This window comes from Anser cygnoides, chromosome 3, assembly GCF_040182565.1.
Source record: "Anser cygnoides isolate HZ-2024a breed goose chromosome 3, Taihu_goose_T2T_genome, whole genome shotgun sequence".
NCBI classification, from domain to species: Eukaryota; Metazoa; Chordata; class Aves; order Anseriformes; family Anatidae; genus Anser; species Anser cygnoides.
This window is the reverse complement of record NC_089875.1, coordinates 85,482,672-85,502,562: the sequence shown is the minus strand read 5'-3', so window position 1 is coordinate 85,502,562 and position 19,891 is coordinate 85,482,672. Positions and strand designations below refer to the sequence as shown.

General features: G+C 38.6%; 1 protein-coding gene across 1 annotated transcript in view; it reads right to left on the bottom strand.

Moving 5' to 3' along the window:
* Positions 1-19,891, bottom strand: part of ME1 (malic enzyme 1) — a 180,686-nt gene that overhangs the window by 36,746 nt on the left and 124,049 nt on the right. The window contains exon 7 of the mRNA XM_013180081.3: positions 319-428. Within this exon, the coding sequence (XP_013035535.3) occupies positions 319-428 (110 nt within the window). The remainder of the gene's footprint in view (positions 1-318; positions 429-19,891) is intronic.

The following is a 19,891-nucleotide window of genomic DNA, read 5'->3' as shown; positions in this document are numbered from 1 at the left end:
CAGTCCAGGCTCAAACTTTGACATTTTCCCAAAGATCTGAAGTTAATGATGTATACGAGAAAGCTATTCATATGTTGAACTATTAAGAAAAAAAAAGAGTGAACATCTAAATAAAGCTTGAGAGGGGAAGTAAATGAGGGGAAAGGTTAAGAGCAAAGACAGCTCATCATAAAGCCATGCTTGAGGAAACCCAAGGCAAAATGTGACCCCATAATGGACATCCTCAAGTAAAATCCTCAGGAAAATCTGTTTTTTTTTTTTTTTTTTTTTTTTTTCCTGACTTAAAAGCATCATAACAGAAGAGAAAGAGTTTATTACCTTGAATGTCATCATTGAAAGTGCAATACTTGTTACGGTACTTATGCAGGAGGCGGAATGCATTGGCATTAGCAAAATCCTCAAATTGAATGAGGCAGTTCATGCCATACCTAGAAAGACAAAAAAAAGTGCTTTAAGTTAAGAACAATACATAATTGTATATTATAAAGCTATTAACATTTGCAATCAGGTTTTAAATACAAGTGTAATATGATAATGATATAATATGACATCTACTGATACACTTCTGTGATATTCTGTATCTTACATAAATCATCTAGAAGGAATAATTGGAGTACCAATATACTTTACTCCTAAGTTAAGATTAAAAGATTAGAGGAAAATGTTCTACAGACATCCCAGCAGATCTCTCTGCAGACATCTCAGCAGAAGCCTTCACTAAGTGATCAGCTAATGAGTAAAAAAAATAAAATAAAATAAATGGCCCCATAGGGAAGGTAATAAAGAAGTAAGAATAAATCCAAAGAACATGGATTTTATTTTAATGTTATTATGCAGGTCAGCAGCACATCACTCATAAGGCCATGCTTGACTATTCTTATTATAGAAGAAACATTTAGCAGAAACACTGTTAATCCAGACAAATGATAAACATGTGAGAGCATGTTAAGGAAGGAAAGCAATAGCTGTAAGTTTCAAATGAGTTACACTTGGTTAATATACACTAAAATTTTGTGTATACACAGAAATGAGGTTATCTAAATGCTGCATCTACTGTTTGACTGGGTTGTCAGAACTGATTGTCTGATATGAATACTAAATGTTTCTTAAATAGTACGCTCTGATCAAAGTTATCGTGCATTTCAATGTTTTCTCATGCTTTTAGCCAATGAAAGAATTCAAACTGGAATTTCCTAAAGCAATTTGAAACCTTCAGTATATGCTATGTGCATATAACTGTATTTTGAAAATATAGTATGCAATTGCATCAGATGAACTACTTAGTCATATTAGCTAAATTATATGAGACAGTTCAACTGCATGGATAAGTACCTTTTGGTGAACCTTGTGGTAACCGTCTCAAGGTTAATGCCAATTATTTCATTTCTTGGAAACAATTTACTTCTTTACAGGCACTACTGACCACAGAGTCAAACAAAGAGTTTTTAAAGAGATTACTTGACTCCCTGATCTCCGTGGTTTAATGTACCTTCTCTCAAACTAGGGTCCACAGCAACTGCAGACGAGCATTTGCAAGACTGTGACACCTTGCTGCCTTGCACCCACTGCATACCAAAGCTGCATCACCAGGGAGCCATCAGCAGGATTTTTCTAGTATACTTAGGTGCCTACGTTGACTTCATCAGGCATTAGGCACCTTGGATACACCTAAAATCATCTAAGAAGGGAATATAGCAGTCTTGTTGTTTTAATTCTGGATGTTAGATTCTTAATACCTCCTATACTCATATGCCAGTGTCTAATAAATAAAAGATTGCCCTGGTGTGCCAGTAAGGGTACTTCTTAAATGGAAGTCACATTAATTTAGTATTATTATTATGCATCCTTCAGTCCTTAGACTTGAGTAAATTCCAGCTCGGAATATCTTAGCAACAGGAAAAACAAACAAAAAAACAAACAACAACAACAAAAAAACACCCTAGAATACCGAATGTCATATGTGAAAAAAAAGTACAACTTGAATATTTTAAAATTTAGGGTCAGTACTAGAACTGCCCGTACAAGTTTGGCTCTGGAAATACCATAAAAACTGGATCCCACCCTGGAATAATATTACACAAAAGTTCTTAAAAAGTGTTTTAAACATTGGTAAACCTAATGGCAATTTGCACAGACTAAGGGACCATCCATTTGATTAAAACTTTTTAAAAGTATCGAAATAAGGTTTTGCTATGAAATTCTTACTAGGACAATTGCTGTGAGTTATGGTTTGTAATTTTGTTATGAAATTATTATTAGAGACTAACCAGACAAGATCTCAAGCATTTCCTGCTTCACCCAGGAAAGCAATACATCCATATACCGAGCAGTTCACTATAAATACTCTACTCCAATGGTAATTGAGTTTTCTTTAAACTATACATATGTTTGGCAGCCATGTTAAGCAAAGCCATCAATATAGAAAAAGCAAAAAATAAAATAAAATCCTGTGACTAAATTAACTTCCATGGAAATCACATATTTACAACCACATTACAATTAGCCAGAACTACTGAGATTCCACTGGCAGGAACTGCAATCCCCGCTGAAAATAAATACATCTTCAGGTTTTACGGAAAAAACTGGACTTCTTCAGCAGCATAATGACAGGCAATCATTTGAAAGGGAATCTGGCTAGTCAGTATTTGAGTACAGTAGATCACCACTGAGTTCATATAAGAAAAGAAACTGCAGCTACTTTTCAATAACTAATTTAAATTTCTAGCCCTATTCAGTATCTGACATGAATTTCTGTGATTCCATAAGGATCCAGGAGCTGACATTTGGATAACAATTTGAAACTAATGAGATTAACACTCTCAAGCCCTGGAACTTGGTTGGAAGTCTTTTTTCTGATGTCATTAAGCCAACGTCTGTTTCTTTATTTTACCATATATAACATTCCACTTTCTCATCTGCATTTGATTTTTCTCTATTTTCTAGACACATATCAAAACTCCCCGTGAATTATATTAAATTAGAGTCCCTGTAGAAAGCTCTCACTCTATACTCGGCACACTACCATGTAATATGGAACAGTAAATCCCCGGCGTTCCAGAAAATCCCCTTGCAACAATGAATTGGCCACGAAGGTGCCACACTTTGTTCTGGAAGAAGTGACCACACCAAAACTGCCACCAATTTCTAGATCGATTCTACTGTGACTTCTATTTTACTATCACAATCACTTACAGCAGAAACTTGAGCCAAAACCTAAAATGATGTTTGCAACCAACAGCTCAGTTTCACTTCCCTTTCCGTGTCCCTCTTCAGCTCCCATAGCATTCTGAAGGATGGATGGTGTTAGCTTGTGTTTTCTCCACCGTAAAGGGAAACTGTTTGAATCAAACCTCATGAAAACAGAACAATTCTCTTTTCATTTTTTTTTTTTTTTTTTTTTTTTTTACACCTCATACCATATTTTCACCACAAATTTTCAGTTTGGAAATGCACCTCTTCATAGGCAGATATGATAGACAAATGACTGCTGGATGAGAAGGGAACTGAACACTTCATGGCCTGCCCATGTTAAGTAATCAAATCCTGTTGTGCCTTCTAAACCACAGACATTCCAGAAATTGTGGGCCACTACAGTGCCGTAATTCATATCATCTTTCAAACATTACAGAAAAAAAAAACAAAGCATGCAACTTCCTAAGACATGGCAATCTTAACATCTGTTCATCGATGCTACAGATAAGGCGCAGATTGACCTCACTGAGTTTCCTCAGATGACGTACAGCGACTCAGGTATGTCCAGAAGGAAGTAACTGAGGTCTGCTACAAACAAAATAATTAGATTTAAAACAAACAAACAAAAAAACCCACACCATTAAATGGTTGTGGTTGACCTTACATGGGACGTGTTAAAGAGAAAAGGCCTGCAGTTGAGTGCTAGCAGCTCCAAGCAGTACAAGAAATTTAGGAGGCAAAGACCTTTGAATAAGAAACTGTCATGATAGAAAAAACCCTAAGAGATACTTTTCTGTATTTTAAAAGTATTGGACTCTGTATTGCCATAGTGTGAAATAAAGGTGCTAACCTGTGTACTGCTTGTCTAAGTAGATAAACTTGATCATCACGTTCCTTAGGAGGATTTCATCTTCATATTTGAAATATGAAGACATGCAACTTAAAACGTAATCTAATATCCTTTTATTTTGAATGCATCCCCAAAAACAGCCATGGGAAGCAAGGAAACATTGCACATAGTTATAATGCTGCAAGCATGAATTACTTTTAACATATCATACCATTATTTGCCTAAAACAAAGACAACATTTCTGCAACTACCACTACGACTGACCCAAGAATAGATAGCAGGTAATGGGGAAATGGAGAGGCAGGTAACTGCCGTGTAGGTTCATGTTAGAAGGTGATACAAATAAACCAGAAAGAACCTACCCAGTGGGCATCAACCGCCTTAACCAGAACACTTGAAGAAATGATGGGCCTAGGCCCTGACTACCAACACTCAGAAAATAAATATCAGGAAGACATTCTTCCTCAGTGCAACCACAGTAAATGTCTTCCAAAATTCTTAACTATTTTCTTGCTCTGCAAAAAAACACTTCTCTGATAGCAACAGCCTGGCTTCAGCAGTCTGGCTAGGACTGCGGGATTCCTGCCGCAAGTGGTTTGTAGCTGTGAATTCCTCTCTTCCGCCTGCTTGGGATCTGTCACTGTGGTAGATGATTAAACATACGTAAATCATCCCTAGAAGGCAATAATCCAGACCATCATTCTCCCTTGTAAATCCTGTTTTGTCACCCACATCTTTTTGTGCGTTCGGATCTTAGGCTCCTGCTCGAAGTCACACAGGCAGTCTGAATCACAATGCAGCTGGGCAGAAATTCAAAGCCATCTCTCCTTGTTCAGGACAGAAAATGCAGACAAGAGTGGTGGCAAACATACAACTTTAGATTTGTCATTGAGCACTGGAGGCAAACACTGGACACAATGGGTGAAAAAGAACCAGCCCACTAGAATAACGTGTGGCTGATGGAAAACACTCTAATACTACTCCGTATTAACAACCTATTTTGGGGTAACAGCCTTACCTTAGCTTGTGCAATTTTATTTACACATTTTTATTGAACTGCCTGTGACAACAATGCTAACTTCTCAAACTAATTCTATGGATTATATTTTTATGTAACAGTCTGGAGAATAATGTCCCCAGCTCCTTAACTCCACTAAACACATCATGCTAGCGTTTTGGCAACCCTACGCTCTTAAGAGCCTCAAACAAGGAAAACCCTCAAGAATCCAATGGGAGCTATAAAAGTTTGGGCATCATTTTGAATTCAAACCATATGATCAGTAAAATCCATGCTTACTTCTATAGTGAAGAAATTTTTCTAGAAATATATTTGGATCATTTGTTCTTACTGCCAGCCATTGTTTTGGAAAGCTTCCTAAAGGAACAAGTGGTTGCTTTTCAGGCTTTTAATGCTTTCGGAATCCTATTTGAATATTTTCTCTGTTCATGTGGGTCTGGAACTGGAAAAGCCTTAAAATCCATCAGAAGTGGTTGCTGACACCCACTCCTAAGAAGGAGCAAAACCAAAATGATAGCAATGTTGGCATTCTCTCCCTTTTCTTGTGCGTCACTCAACCCCTCTGCCAGCCAGAACCATTTATAGTGCACGAGGACAATGTGGAAACCAGCTCATTCCTTCCTACTCCAAGTGCTTTAAGCTTGCTAGTTTCCATATATCCCATTGCTCAAAGCAGATTTAAAGCATGACACTGCTACAGTCTCCTTCTTGTCCCAAGGCTTTCAGGAAGGGATGCCTTCCCACTTTCCTGCCCGACAGCTCTTCTGACATGGGTACCTTCTCTTCCTGGGCTTTTAACTTCATTTCAACCTGCATCCATCCTAGCATTTCTCCTAATTTAATCAATTTTTGTAGAGTCTACTACTTGCTCTTTAAATTGAAGACTTAGGAGTCCATCCTACTGAAACATTACATTGAAAACACTTAAAGATATCCTATTTTGTGTGTGTGTGCATTAAGTGTTATTAAAGGAATAATAATAGAGAGAATCTGAGGTAGGTTTCCTCTACTTCAATAGCTCATTGAATTAGCTATTAGATGTCTCAGGGCTGTAAAACCTAACGTTGTTACATTACAACATTGTTGTAAATATGTTTTATTTCTTCTTGTAGAAAAAATATTAATATTTCAAAGTTCAAAGTGAGGACACAAACACAGTGTGAGACACAAAGTGAGGGCAGCAAAGTCGTCTGATATTTATGGAGACTGAAATAAGCAAAACCCTGTGGAAAAAAGAACAACGCTAGTATAGCTGTTGGATCCTAAAGGTATAGATGACCTGTACTACATCAAGTTTGTCATCTTCAGCCACAAGGAACCCACTGTGGACTTGACAGCCAAGGCCCTTTTGCCTTCAGTGCTGCACAGGGGCAATCCTGGCAAGACCACCTGCACACGTATGTCCCGAGGCTTGTGAGTAAGCAGGTGTGAGACTGAGCGAGTACAACCAACTTGTTTAGCGATTTTGCAACGTGAAAATACCTCCATCTCCTGCATAACCATGTACTAAGTGCTGTCGAAGTCATTTCATATGGGCAGACCACCAATCTGCCTCCTCTCTGCTGTGAAAGTTATTCAGGTCCCTTCAGCAGGAAGGTGCCTGGATGACACAATAAAGAGACAGTCTGACGCTTGTTATACAAGTAATTTACACTTCTGAAGTTTCATGACGTGAGTCGAACTCTTACACCCTGTTCTTGACATACATAAACATCAGCACTAACAGACTAGATCATTGGCATGAAAAAACATACCACAGAGAAACTTCCACAAATGCAGAGGTCTGCAGGCACGGCTAACGCTTGCGTTAAATCAGAGGGAAAACAAACAAACAAAAACTGTATTATAAATTTTGACAGTTTTTCTCCTTAAATATATAATAAAAAAATACCAACATTCCTTACGGACTTGAAGGAAACACAATGAATTACAGTGATGTTTTCTCAAGAATTTGCATTGGTTCACTTGTTACCTGATACTGAGCCCACCTAAGTTAAAAGTAAAACTCTTTGAGCCCGAAAATGTAATTCTGCCTCTCCTAGCTATTCTGCTTCTTTTTTCAGTGATACTGCTCTAGCTGCTTTAACTGTGACTTAGACCAACCAACAAGCTCAAATTACCTTCAGTTTTATATTTACTTAAAAGAGATGAGTGTAGATTTGAGACAGATGATCTGAGATTTTATTTTTTTCTTCAGTCTCTTCAGCTCTTCTTTAGAGACTTGGCACTGTCCCACCTTGGCGGAGAGAGGGAAGGGTACTGAACAGATGGATTGGTCAAGTTTCTGGGCAGACTAAATCAGAAAAACAGAGAACCAAGAGAAAAATCCATCTCATCTGGAAAGAGTGAGTAGCTTTATCCCTCCTGAATCCTCAGCTGTAGCTAAAGGTGCAAGTCACAACTTGCCGTCTCAAAATACAGAGTGGTCGTCAGTAAGCCCTTCAAGCTTTCTGAATATAATGAGTAGTCTTAATTAAATGGCTTTACACTAAACCAAAAAGGATCTGTTATCAAAAAAAAGAGCATATGAAATCCATTACACTGTACGATAAGGCACCCTGTCCAGCTCCAACCATTTGTATCTGATTTCAAATGAGTGTGTTTGCTGCTCACTTCATGACTGCTATCTTTAAACATTTCTTAAAAATTCAGTGATAACTACTGACTTGCTCAGATTATCAAGAAATTTTAATTTACCAAGAAAAGATTCAGAAAGTCTCAGTTCTAGGCTTTTCCCTGCACAAGTGCATGCCAACACACTTTGCAAATAAAAGATTTTTAATGTTCTAAATTTTGGCCAAAAATATCAAAAAGAAGTACAGCAGCTCTTGAACGGTGGTCAGCAATAACATAGAAACGTCACAGGGAAGCCCTACATAGATCTCCCAGGATGAAAAATGTGGTATTATATATATATTACAATTAACAATTACTGTGATTAGGAGAACCATATATTCTGAGAAGCCCAGATTCCTAAATCTGGACATGAAATGTTTCTCTGGGCAACTTCTCAGAGTGCTGTATTAAAGTGAGAGCTGCACTTGGAAAAGGCAGAGGTTCCCATTCATTTGCACAAATTAAATTTGCATTCACCGTGTGTGTTTTAAGATGGAATTTTGCAACGTAGTGCATAAAAACTAGCTTTGCTTATAAAAGCTGTATCTTCTCTTGAGAATAAACCTTCAAGTGTTCACTACCCAGATCCTAATTTTCTCCACTTTCCAAAAAAGGGGAGAGAGTTTGCACTATAAACAACAGAAATAAAAAGGGATTCTTGGCTGATAATTTTACATCAGAATGTTTCTTTTTTTTTTTTTAAACTGTATTTATTTGTCTGTGTCTAGTAGCATTTAAAAATACTTTTTCAATAAAGGCTAATTTATTAAGGTTCTTAAACACATAAGGATTCCAGCTTGGATCAACAGGATCATTCCTTTGCTTTAACTTAAGTACATGCTTTGATGTCTTACTGAATTAGACCTGAGTGATTTAGAGCAAGTGCAATGCCTTTTGGAAATCACATCATATCTTCTGCCAGATCCTAAAGATTGCTAAGTAGCTTTAGGAGGTTAAAACAAGATGTCTGCATTTACTTGCATATTTGATTATATTTGTATGAGTTTATAATTATTTTCTCTAACATAAAAGATGCAACTGGATAGCAAAATTAGTACAAAGCCTGGGGCAGTACATCTGTTCTTTTCAGCTGCTACTTAAGGTATAATGAGCAGATGGAAATCGCTTCCATCACTGGCAGCTTTCACCTTGAATGTTAAAAAGCAAGAAGTAATGGCCTTTCAGGTATGTCTGAAAGGTTGGTGATAGGAATTCTTAATGTATTTCCAAAAGGTTAAATACACTCCACAATCTGTGTACTGTCTGATCGTTTATGAAACAAACCACACCCTCCCCAAATCCTTGATAGTGTTTTTAAAGCAAAGTGTCCTATTTACCCGCAGCACAAATTACACTTCAAAAAAAATTACACCCTCCCTCCAGGTATTTACAAACTTTGGTAGGATCCCCCCAAGCCTCCTCTTCTCCAGGCTGAGCAGTCCCAGCTCCCTCAGCCTCTCCCGACAGCAGAGACATTCCAGTTCCTTCATCATCTTTGCTGGGCTCTCTCCAGTCTGTTCATGTCTCTCTTGGACTGGGGAGCCCAGAACTGGACACAATACTCCAGGTGTGGTCTCAGAAAATGGACGATAAAATCTAACTGTAATGACTAGGGCATTAATTATTTGACAAAAATACAAAGACCAATTTCTTCTTCTATTAGGCAATACAAGTATTTGCAGTGTGACAAATAATGTATTGAAAACTACTGAAAGTAAAGATAGGATAGAATTCGATTTTTTTTTTCAGTGTCCTAAGTACTTGCATTTACACTAACATCTTTAGAACTAAATTTAGGTGATCCATACTATAGTTATGAAGAAAATCCTTTACCATACACAATATCAGTAAGTCCATTATGCCTAGATTTCACTTGACATTTCTAATTAAAAGGGAGAAAGGGTTTCTTCTGCATACACAAAAGCCAGAATGATTACATTGCTTCAGCTTTCATCCTGTTTGAATTATGACCTCGCTGCCACACTTACTGAGCTGTTGAGCACTTTTAAATCTCAAAGATGCCTCAAGTGAGAGGTACCCAACGTGTCACAGGGTTGGACCTTAAGAACAGACTTCATTCTTCCACAGTTGTCCTCCAGTTGTTTTATAATGAACTCAGCATGCTACGCTGCCTTTCCACTGTAACCTCAATTTCGTATGATACCTCAAACAGGAAACCCCCGTACTTCATAATGGAGCTATTATTCTATGATGTAGAAAAGATTAAACTTTATTACCTTTACTCCAAGATCAACTTCAATGGAGAATTGCCAGAATCAGACAAAATCCTGGGACTTTGGGAAGGATATTTAAGAAGTGGTTTGGGACTGCGTACTCTCATGGTACTTGATGGTAAAGAAACGGGTTATTTAATTCTCTCCTCTGTCTACCCTGAGACGGGGAAAGTAGGTTGCAACAGAATGTTTTTGTAGGTTTTACAATTACTGATTTTAACTTCAGGTTTCTATAACTAAAAACATGAAAACTTGCAGTCCACCTTGGACACATCAGAGATTCTTTCCAAAATAGCTCATAACAAGATCAACTGATCATCATCTCCCAATGTGAAAAGTATTCCATGTCCCTAGCTAGATAACATGGTATATTCCTTAAGTCAATCCCTATTTTCCTCAAGCATATTTTTGAAAGGGAGGGAAGCGTAAAACAGAAATTTATTCCAAGCATCTAGGAAAAAGAGATGGGACTTCTGAGTGCTCCAGCAACTGATGAATTCTGTACTATGTCCCACCAGCCACTGGTAGCCAATATGTTATAGCAATGATAATTTAACCAAGAAACTGTTTTAGCATGCATCCATTTCAAAATCAGGGAAGTAGAAAAGCTCAAATTTAATTTGGAATCCTGTCAGTCAAAGCCAACACTGCAGACTCATAAAAAGAGACTCTGGCATATGAAATAATTTCACTAGGTGGGTAAATGCATGCGCTGAGATCTAAGTGGCAATTCAGTAGGAGAAGATGGGTAGGAGCTGAAAAGAAATCTCTCTTCTCTCGAGCATGCTGGGACAGAATTGCATCTTATGCTTGGGGTGTACACCACAGTCTTAGGCACTGTAGATTGAATGCCCTCACAATCCAGGGTACCATCCACAAGAAGAGAAAAACAGTAGTATCTTCAATCTTTAAATGTTAATAGTGGTTATATGGACTTCGGCACTTTGGACAGAAGTATGACAGCCTGCTCTCTTGTGACCCAGCTTCCTTCCACAGTCAATCTATAGGACGCCTGCTTAATAAACTACCCTCTCAGGGGCTTACAAGGAAGAGCAATCTCAGCTTCAAGTCACCAAGCAGATGCTGAAGGGCCACATCTCAGGAAAATGGCAAAATCTCTGTCTGTGATTTATCAATTTCTCCAGTATGCAGGCCAGATGAAGTCTCAGAGACTACAGCCAAGAAGCATGGGATTCGAGGCTTCCTCACTTTTCTTCCTGAGAAAGTCAGTATGTTCCGTGTCCTTGAGGACACTGAAACTTAGACGTTTTCTTATTCTAGAGATGAAGAGAAGATGACCTATTGCAAGCAACTCTCTTCATTTCTACTGACTCAAAAGAGAAAAAGAAGCACAGCACTTCCACTAAGTTGGAATCAAGATCACATATGGGTTTTATGCCTAGCACTGCATTAGGAAAATAAGTTTGCCCCGAGAAATTCTGAACTTATTCTCTGTGACAGATTCTTTATAATCATGCTGTGATGATACAGTTTCTGCCATCACCCTGGTCTGAGTTTTTTTTACATATGAAGAAATAACCTTGACATCTCCAATTGCCTGAAGTCAATCTCACTGTCTTAAGGGATGGAGTTACTCTAGAAACCACCAGATCACTGTTCCACAGCTCTTCTGTTGTCTAAACGTCAGATATAGAAACAAAGGTCAAACTTCCAGTTGCTCTTTTGACTCCCTTGCAAGAACTCCATCTACATGGGCTCTAGGATGTTTTTCTTCAATATATCCTAAGCATTTGATTATTTTTTTTCCATTCCACTCTATTTACATCTGTAAGGTCACTCATATAACTAAACTATACATCTATGTCTACTCTCCATTATATACAATCTAAGTATCATGGGAAAAGGGGTACAAAGGCAACTAATGGAAAGGAGATGGGATGGAAGAATCAAAAAGCAAGCACCATTTATCCCTCTGGTGTGGCCTACAAGAATTCATGCTTAGACACAAAGTATTTTAACAACAGTAATGAGTTGGGAAAAAAATAAAGTGATTATTATGAAAGTTTACACATGAAAAAAATGGGTTTGTCATGAATTATGAAATAGGTTGCTGAGCCTGGGTAAAGACGGAAATATATTTATTCAATGTGGCCAAATGTAAATTTATAAAGCACGTTCCAAAAGTGAAGAACTTGACTGTGGAAAGTTATATTCCAAAGAAAGCTATAGGCAACAGCATATAGCATTGCTCTGCAAATGTCACAGCCAAAGTAACTACAGATAGAGGGAATATCAAATATGGATGGAGTAATTTTAAGGCTTTTGACACCGTTCCCCACAACATTCTCCTCAGGAAACTGGCTGCTCGGGGCTTGGACTGGCGTACGCTTCGCTGGGTTAGAAACTGGCTGGATAGCCGGGCCCAGAGAGTTGTGGTGAATGGAGTCAAATCTGGTTGGAGGCTGGTCACTAGTGGTGTCCCCCAGGGCTCGGTACTGGGGCCGGTCCTCTTTAATATCTTTATCGATGATCTGGATGAGGGTGTCCAGTGCACCCTCAGTAAGTTTGCAGATGACACCAAGCTAAGTGCGTGTGTCGATCTGCTCGAGGGCAGGAAGGCTCTGCAGGAGGATCTGGATAGGCTGGAGCGATGGGCTGAGGCCAACTGTATGAAGTTCAACAAGGCCAAGTGCCGGGTCCTGCACCTGGGGCGCAACAACCCCAAGCAGCGCTACAGGCTGGGAGATGAGTGGCTGGAAAGCTGCCTGGCCGAGAAGGACCTGGGAGTACTGGTTGATAGTCGGCTGAATATGAGCCAGCAGTGTGCCCAGGTGGCCAAGAAGGCCAACAGCATCCTGGCCTGTATAAGAAGCAGTGTGGCCAGCAGGTCTAGGGAAGTGATTGTGCCCCTGTACTCGGCTCTGGTGAGGCCGCACCTCGAGTACTGTGTTCAGTTTTGGGCCCTTCGCTACAGGAAGGACATGGACGTGCTCGAGCGAGTCCAGAGAAGGGCGACCAAGCTGGTGAGGGGTCTGGAGAACAAGTCTTATGAGGAGCAGCTGAGGGAGCTGGGCTTCTTCAGCCTGGAGAAGAGGAGGCTCAGAGGAGACCTCATCGCTCTCTACAGTTACCTTAAAGGAGGCTGTAGAGAGGTGGGGGTTGGTCTGTTCTCCTACGTGCCTGGTGACAGGACGAGGGGGAATGGGCTAAAGTTGCGACAGGGGAGGTTTAGGTTGGATGTTAGGAAGTACTTCTTTACCGAAAGGGTTATTAAGCATTGGAACGGGCTGCCCAGGGAGGTGGTGGAGTCACCATCCCTGGAGGTCTTTAAAAGACGTTTAGATGTAGAGCTTAGCGATATGGTTTAGTGGAGTACTTAGTGTTAGGTCGGAGGTTGGACTCGATCTTGAGGTCTCTTCCAACCTAGGAATCTGTGATAATCTTACCTTTGAATTTGGTATAGTACCACCAATGCTATGATACTTTGACCGTTTCTGATGTCTATAACTAAAGAATTTAACATCAAAACCAATTGACTGTAACCAAAAGCCCTATTTTACGCAAGAGGTCAGACTAGCTTACAGAAATGTTTTCTGCCTTTATAAACTTGCAGTACAAATGGTCAGCAGAATGCTTAAATAATATGCTACAAATCTCACATTCATTTCCAAAAAAAATTAATTGTATGTACACACTCAGTGTGGAATGGTTGAAAGGACATACACAAGGTAGGTTTTGAATAGACATCTGAAAATTGAAAAAAGTGAAAAAAATGTGTTGCAGAAGTAAAGATGGGAAGGCACTCCTCACTGAAGATTAAAGAACATTCTCTCGAGAACAAAGAAAATTACAATGTGGTGAGTGGCAGGGCTGTGTAATTAAAGCAGAGATTAGATAGAAGTAGACAAAGTTGTGCAGAACCATGAAAGAACAAAAACTATTTTGGTGTAGTAAAGCAATGCATGGCCAATGAGGAGACTTGAATAAAGAGGAAGTGTGAATAAAGTGCAGGAGAGGAAGACAAGTTTGGCAACAGCATTTGGATGGCCTGGAAGGAAACCAGGTGTGCACCAAGAAGGCCAGAAACTACTGTAATCCAAGGAGGAGATTATGCAAGACTGAACTGTGTTGAAATCTTTCCTAACAAAGGATAAGCATAGAGGAGAATCATGTCCAGGGAAAGACATTAGTCATCTCACACATTCTAGTGAGATGGAGAGCACCCTTACTTCCCTTACAGAGGCCGAATGGGTTTTGTTTGATTGGTAAGGCTAGTGCAATTTAATGTTCCAGGAAAATGCTAGCAAAGCAATTGATGAGTCAGCAGAAATTAAATAGCAATAGAATTAGGTAACCACCAGTGCACATCACACAGAAGCTACCCCAAACCAGAAAATATTACATAAACACACACGTATGTGTTCAACCCAAGTCTCTAGCTCCTGGGCATGGTGACCTGCCCTTCCTTGGGCAGTTACACAGAGCAGTAACAATGTAGGTAACAGCTTCCACACCATGCCTTAGCGTAAGGGGATCAGAGATTCTCAAGAAAAATAAATGTGCCACTTACTTCTGGGTCAGAAGCTTACCATTCTGTATTAATAAAAAGCTTTTCCAATAAGCTCTTTAAGTGAAATAGCAATGCAAGTTAATAAATTTACATTTAAACTGCAGCAGTTGGCACCATGAAGCTGAAGTGTCAGTATCTTGTTGAAGATGACAGAAATTAATAGAAGTTCAGAAGGGTTCCATGGGCTCTGTGTAGTTGCCTCTAAGAAAAATTCTCCTTGACTTGTAACAGCTGGCCTAAAACCTGAGCACTTCACCCTATATATGAAGTGTTTTGCAGCTCCACTGGCATACGTGGCATTCTGAGCAATCACACCACTGCTACAAAACTGGGTTGCAACTACTTGGCTGTTCTCTGATTTTACCTGTGATGAACAACCCTCCAGTTCTTCTGGACCAGGAAAGAGATTCACGAAAAAAATACTGTTAGACCAATAACCATGGAAAATTAAAGATTTCTGATAGGTCTATCAACTAAATAAAACCACCTACTGAAGAGATTCAGTATTACACATGCAAAAGTAAGGGAAAATAACAGAGAACACTTTTCTGAAGTGTTTAAGTAATTCATTGTTTTGAAAATATTAGCCAGAATTTAACCTAAACTACCATTTTATTACTACCAACTTATTTTTCTACAACTTTAATACAACTGTTTATATGCATCACAATATTCAAAATTTCACACAAAGTAAACCTTCAAAGACTAGCAAAAAACCTTTTTGTGTCTCTTTGATACTACAGAAGTTGCCACCACCATTAATATTTAAATGAAGTCTTCACGTATTAACTGAAAAATCATCCCTAATTGGGTTTATACTTGGGAAAAGTTAGAGGAATGTTTATAAACTTTGCCATAAAACTGGAATACTCAAGCTCAATAAAATGGTATATTTATAAGAGTAATGTTTTTTCCAGAAGTCATCATAAAGAAATAATGGCCTCTCTCGCTTTCATTGCAGAAACAGGAGCTTTCTGAAATCCCTAGAGAGAAAGTGAAAGTATGTACATTGCATTTTACATTGAAAAACTGGCAACACTTTCAGCTGACCTACACTGGACATATTATTGCAGCCTGTGCTAGTGGCTATGGTTGTGTTTTATCATCATGAATTTAGTTTTTTGAAAAATAGCCTTTGAAGCAAGCTCAAACTTTTCAGTCCAAACTGTCTCACTGGTAAACTTATATTCAAATATTTATTAACAACGACTGGAAAAAAAGTTAATTGAAGACTCAACTAAGGTCCCAGAAGTGTTCCTACTCCATTTTAACATATTAAACAGGTGGTTAGGTGTTTTAGATGGTTCCTCCTCATAGTCTCTTCAAATATTCAAGATCCTGGAGATTATACCACGGATCTCAAAAGAGTAATGCAGGAAATTACAGCTCTTATAACTGGGAACCAGGTGAGAAAAGGAAGTGGTTGTGCACACTCCTCAGATCTGTTTATAACCCTCTGCTAAGCCTAATGCTATCCCTCCCACCGTATTTTTTAAGTCTTCATCGGGGAACCTCAGACATGTACCAAGTGGTCTCCCAGTTCCTGGCATAGAGTGAAGTAAGTACTGATATTTAACATGTTAATTTAGATTTTAGAGGCCTCACACCAATGAGATGCATTTTATTCTGATTTTTTTCCCCTGAGATATTCAGAAACCAATGATACGTATATACCAGAATCCTTGGATATGACTGTAGCATATAGACTTTGAAGAATATACACGCACTTGCCTGTCACATGCCTAACATGCACGATTTTTTTCAAGGCTATCAACCCACTGCATGTTGGAATGACCCTGAGCTCAGAACACCCCACACAAGCACTGTGTGACCCAACAGCTTAACGAGAGCCTGTAAGCAAGTGAACCTGCACACCCTCTTCCACCTTCGATAACTCTCAAAATACGTATTTTTGCTGAAATGCAAGGAGGAAGTAGATGGAAGATGCTACAACCATTTTTCTTCCTGTCATTAAGAAGCAAATATATGTATTCATATTACCATTCTGGGAAGAAGTGTTTACATGGGAAGGAATTTCATGAAGAAATGTGAGTTATAACAAAATTAATAATGCCTTCAGCTTACAGAGTATCAGACATATATCTAAAAGCTCACTTTAAACATTCACTGAGGTGGCCCCAAAATCCATCCCTCACTCTCTGGTTGCAGTTCAATGGATGCATATGATCTGTAACATACTAAGTATCATCAGAATTATGCTATCAAATGCTGTTCCTTTCACACAGACCAGCATGTACCATCAAAGAAACTCATCTGGACTCCATGAATTAAAAATTACTTACTGATTTATTTTGTCCTTACACAAGACTGACATCTATATTTCTCCATGGCCACTAACTCACCAAATTCCTTATCTTTCTGAGTTAAAGACTGATCTAAAAGTTGGCTTGATTAGCATTTTTATTACTTGGTAGGCTTTAGTAGCTAAAAACATAAAAAAGGGTCAGAGTGATTATATCATGAAATTTACACATACTGACAAGATCCTCTGTACATTAAAATCAAAAAAGTAAATAGCAAATGCCTCTTCTAATTGTCAATAAACAAACTATTTCAAAACCATGTATTGCATTCATTCATGCTCAAGCAATAGAGAAGATAATGAAGAGACTATTGCTTCCAAAAAGCTACAAAAGAAGAGTTTAAATAAAGAATAAGAACGGCACAAGGGAGAACACGCATTATGCTTTGAAACTGAATATTTGCTTACAATGACAACATTCATTTCAGTAGACGAAAAGGGAAGCTCATAAAGGAGCAAATGGGAATGCCAGACTGTCCATCTTCTTTGTTATTAGGGTATCATGCACTATTTGTTTCTGTGAGCTTTAACAATTGGCAAAAGATATGATTTATACAGTTTATTTAATGAAAAGGTCAAATTGCAAGAGGTAGTTTTCAACAGCTTTAGAAAAGCTGCCATCTGCCCCTAGCCTACTAGTGAGAGCACAATCCCTGCTCTCAGTAGTAGCTTACATTGCTATTGAATATCCTCCTTCAGAGTTGTGAAGGAAAATCCTCCAGAATTTAGGAAAATTTCCTCTTACCAGAAACACAGCCAATTTGTTTTTGTTTTAATTTGTCTCAGAGCTCTGTCAGGCAACAATAAACTTAATTTCACTGAAAATTAGAATCAGATGGTGAACTGAGATTAGCTCTGTAAACTTCTCACAGTTCGACACTACTAGCACAAGCAAGTCTCCCCTCATCCTACATCTCTCCCCTACATGATTTAGGGAAGCTAGATCATATGGACTAAGCCATTAGCTACTGTAATCAGTTTTTTTGATGAATTCATTCAGTTTCTCATCCAAATGCTCAAAAGACACTGACACTAGGATAGATTTTTGGTCAGGAAACATACCCATTACACTGCTGCTCTCTCCCAGCTTCCCCAAAGAAGGCCAGGAAAGATGTACAATAACTGTAGCTGTCTGCAAAGTCTCTTCCCTAGAGATGGCAATAATGAGCTCTTGGAAATGCTTAAAGTCTACTAAATAAGAAAAGCATCTAGCAATGATCTGGTAAAACAGTTTTAATGGCATGAGATTCCATTCAATATCTCCAGTACTATTATTTTTAACTAAAAAACTAGGACAACAGCCAATTTTATACTTCTGGAACTATTATTGTTTTATAAATGTACACATATATAATATACACACATGTATCTTTTAAAATGTCTACTTTTCCTGGCATTCAATGTAGACAGCTAGTGCTTCAAATCTTGACAAGATTCAGCTAAATAATCATCTCCACCCATTTCCAAAGGCTTAAAGTATAGATGCATCCAAAATACTTTCATTTTCTCTCCCTTTTTTCAAGCTTTTAAAAAAAAAAGAATTAAGATGTTGCAAATTCATAAATATTATATCAGTTCTGGGACAAGAATTCAGAAGATTGAGAAAAGACTGTCTCCAGGGTCCATGAGGTTCTGGGAAGAGAAGCTTAGGCGTGTGGGCAGTGCTGTGCAAATAGTTACCCCGTTCAAACACGGGGAAGAGAACCCAGCTTGTGCACTCAAAGCCAGTGGACAATGGCTAGCAGATAGGAGCTACTGCAGAACATAAAGACTAATGATCTCCACACACAGAAACCCTACAAATCAGAGCTCTGGAAATCCATTTGTTGACATCCAGATGTTGTTTCTTATCCTTCAAGCATTAGCAGAGAAGCATTGTGAAAACTAACATGCACTACCTCAACGTGCCCAGAGATGGGCTCTTAAGTGCAGCACTTGGCAGCTAAACATTTTCAAAGTTTGGCTTGAGTTTCCAGCAAAATCCTAGAAGAATTCTTAAATCAGACACATGAATGTCATGACCTGAGCTCCAAGGAAACTCCTTTGCAAGAGGAAAAGGGACATTGTGGTGGCTTTCACTGTAGTACTAAAATCACCTCACTAGCTCTCAGCTTTTGTCTCTAGTCCAAGAAAATCCCTACTGCCCTTTTTGTAGTTTCAAAGTACTTCAAAGAATTTCTCAATAGATGAAAATGTTTTTTAGATGCTGGAGTCATATTTTTCCTGAGATTCTTGCAGTGTTTGCTCAGATCTGAATATCAATACAGTAAGCAGTGCTGTAGGGGACAGCCTTACCTTTATGCTGAGAGGCAGACAACTTACTGTCCTAACGATACAGGCTATACCCTAACCAGCACTATCTGGATCATACCTGATGTCTGAAAAACCTGCATACAATAAAGTACAATTTTTCAAACTGTAACATTACAAACTACAGAATTCACATTTACGTGAACATTGAGAACAACACCATATCACACCATACAAATTGGAAAGTATGTACTTCTCTCAACAAAGAGAAAGATCACCTAGTGTATTCCTATCCGGGCCAAGGCAACAGCTAGGAAAGAGAAAGAAGCATGTTAGAGCTGGAATAAACCTCCACAAAATGTAATGTTCAGCTAGATCACTTTAAATACTACACTAGCTTTGGATGCCATTACTTGACTAGAGCAAACTTCACTGGGAGAGACGTAGCAAGCTGTGAAAAAGGTGGCTGCAACCCAGGTATAAAGACAAAATGTTTGATACATGGAACAACTGAGATCAACCCCTGGACAGGAACAGCTACACATACAAAAACACAAAAAAGGCACATGGAGCAAACTTGACTTTCTCAAAAATATTCACGTCTATTTACAGCATACCTTGCTGATAATGACCATATACTTTTGCCCAAAATTTCATTTTCAAGTAATATTATAAATCAACTATACAAATGCTCACCAGGTTTTCACTTTTTATTTTTGTTTAGTAATAGAGTATGCAACTACAGTTTTAAAGTAAGTATGACAGATTTGGAATTGCACCAGCAAAATTAATAGTAGTGTAGGAGCAGTCTTTGGGACAGGAGGATACGTGGCAAAAGTCCTAAGTCAGTGTTCACCACACAATCTTTTTTTGGATA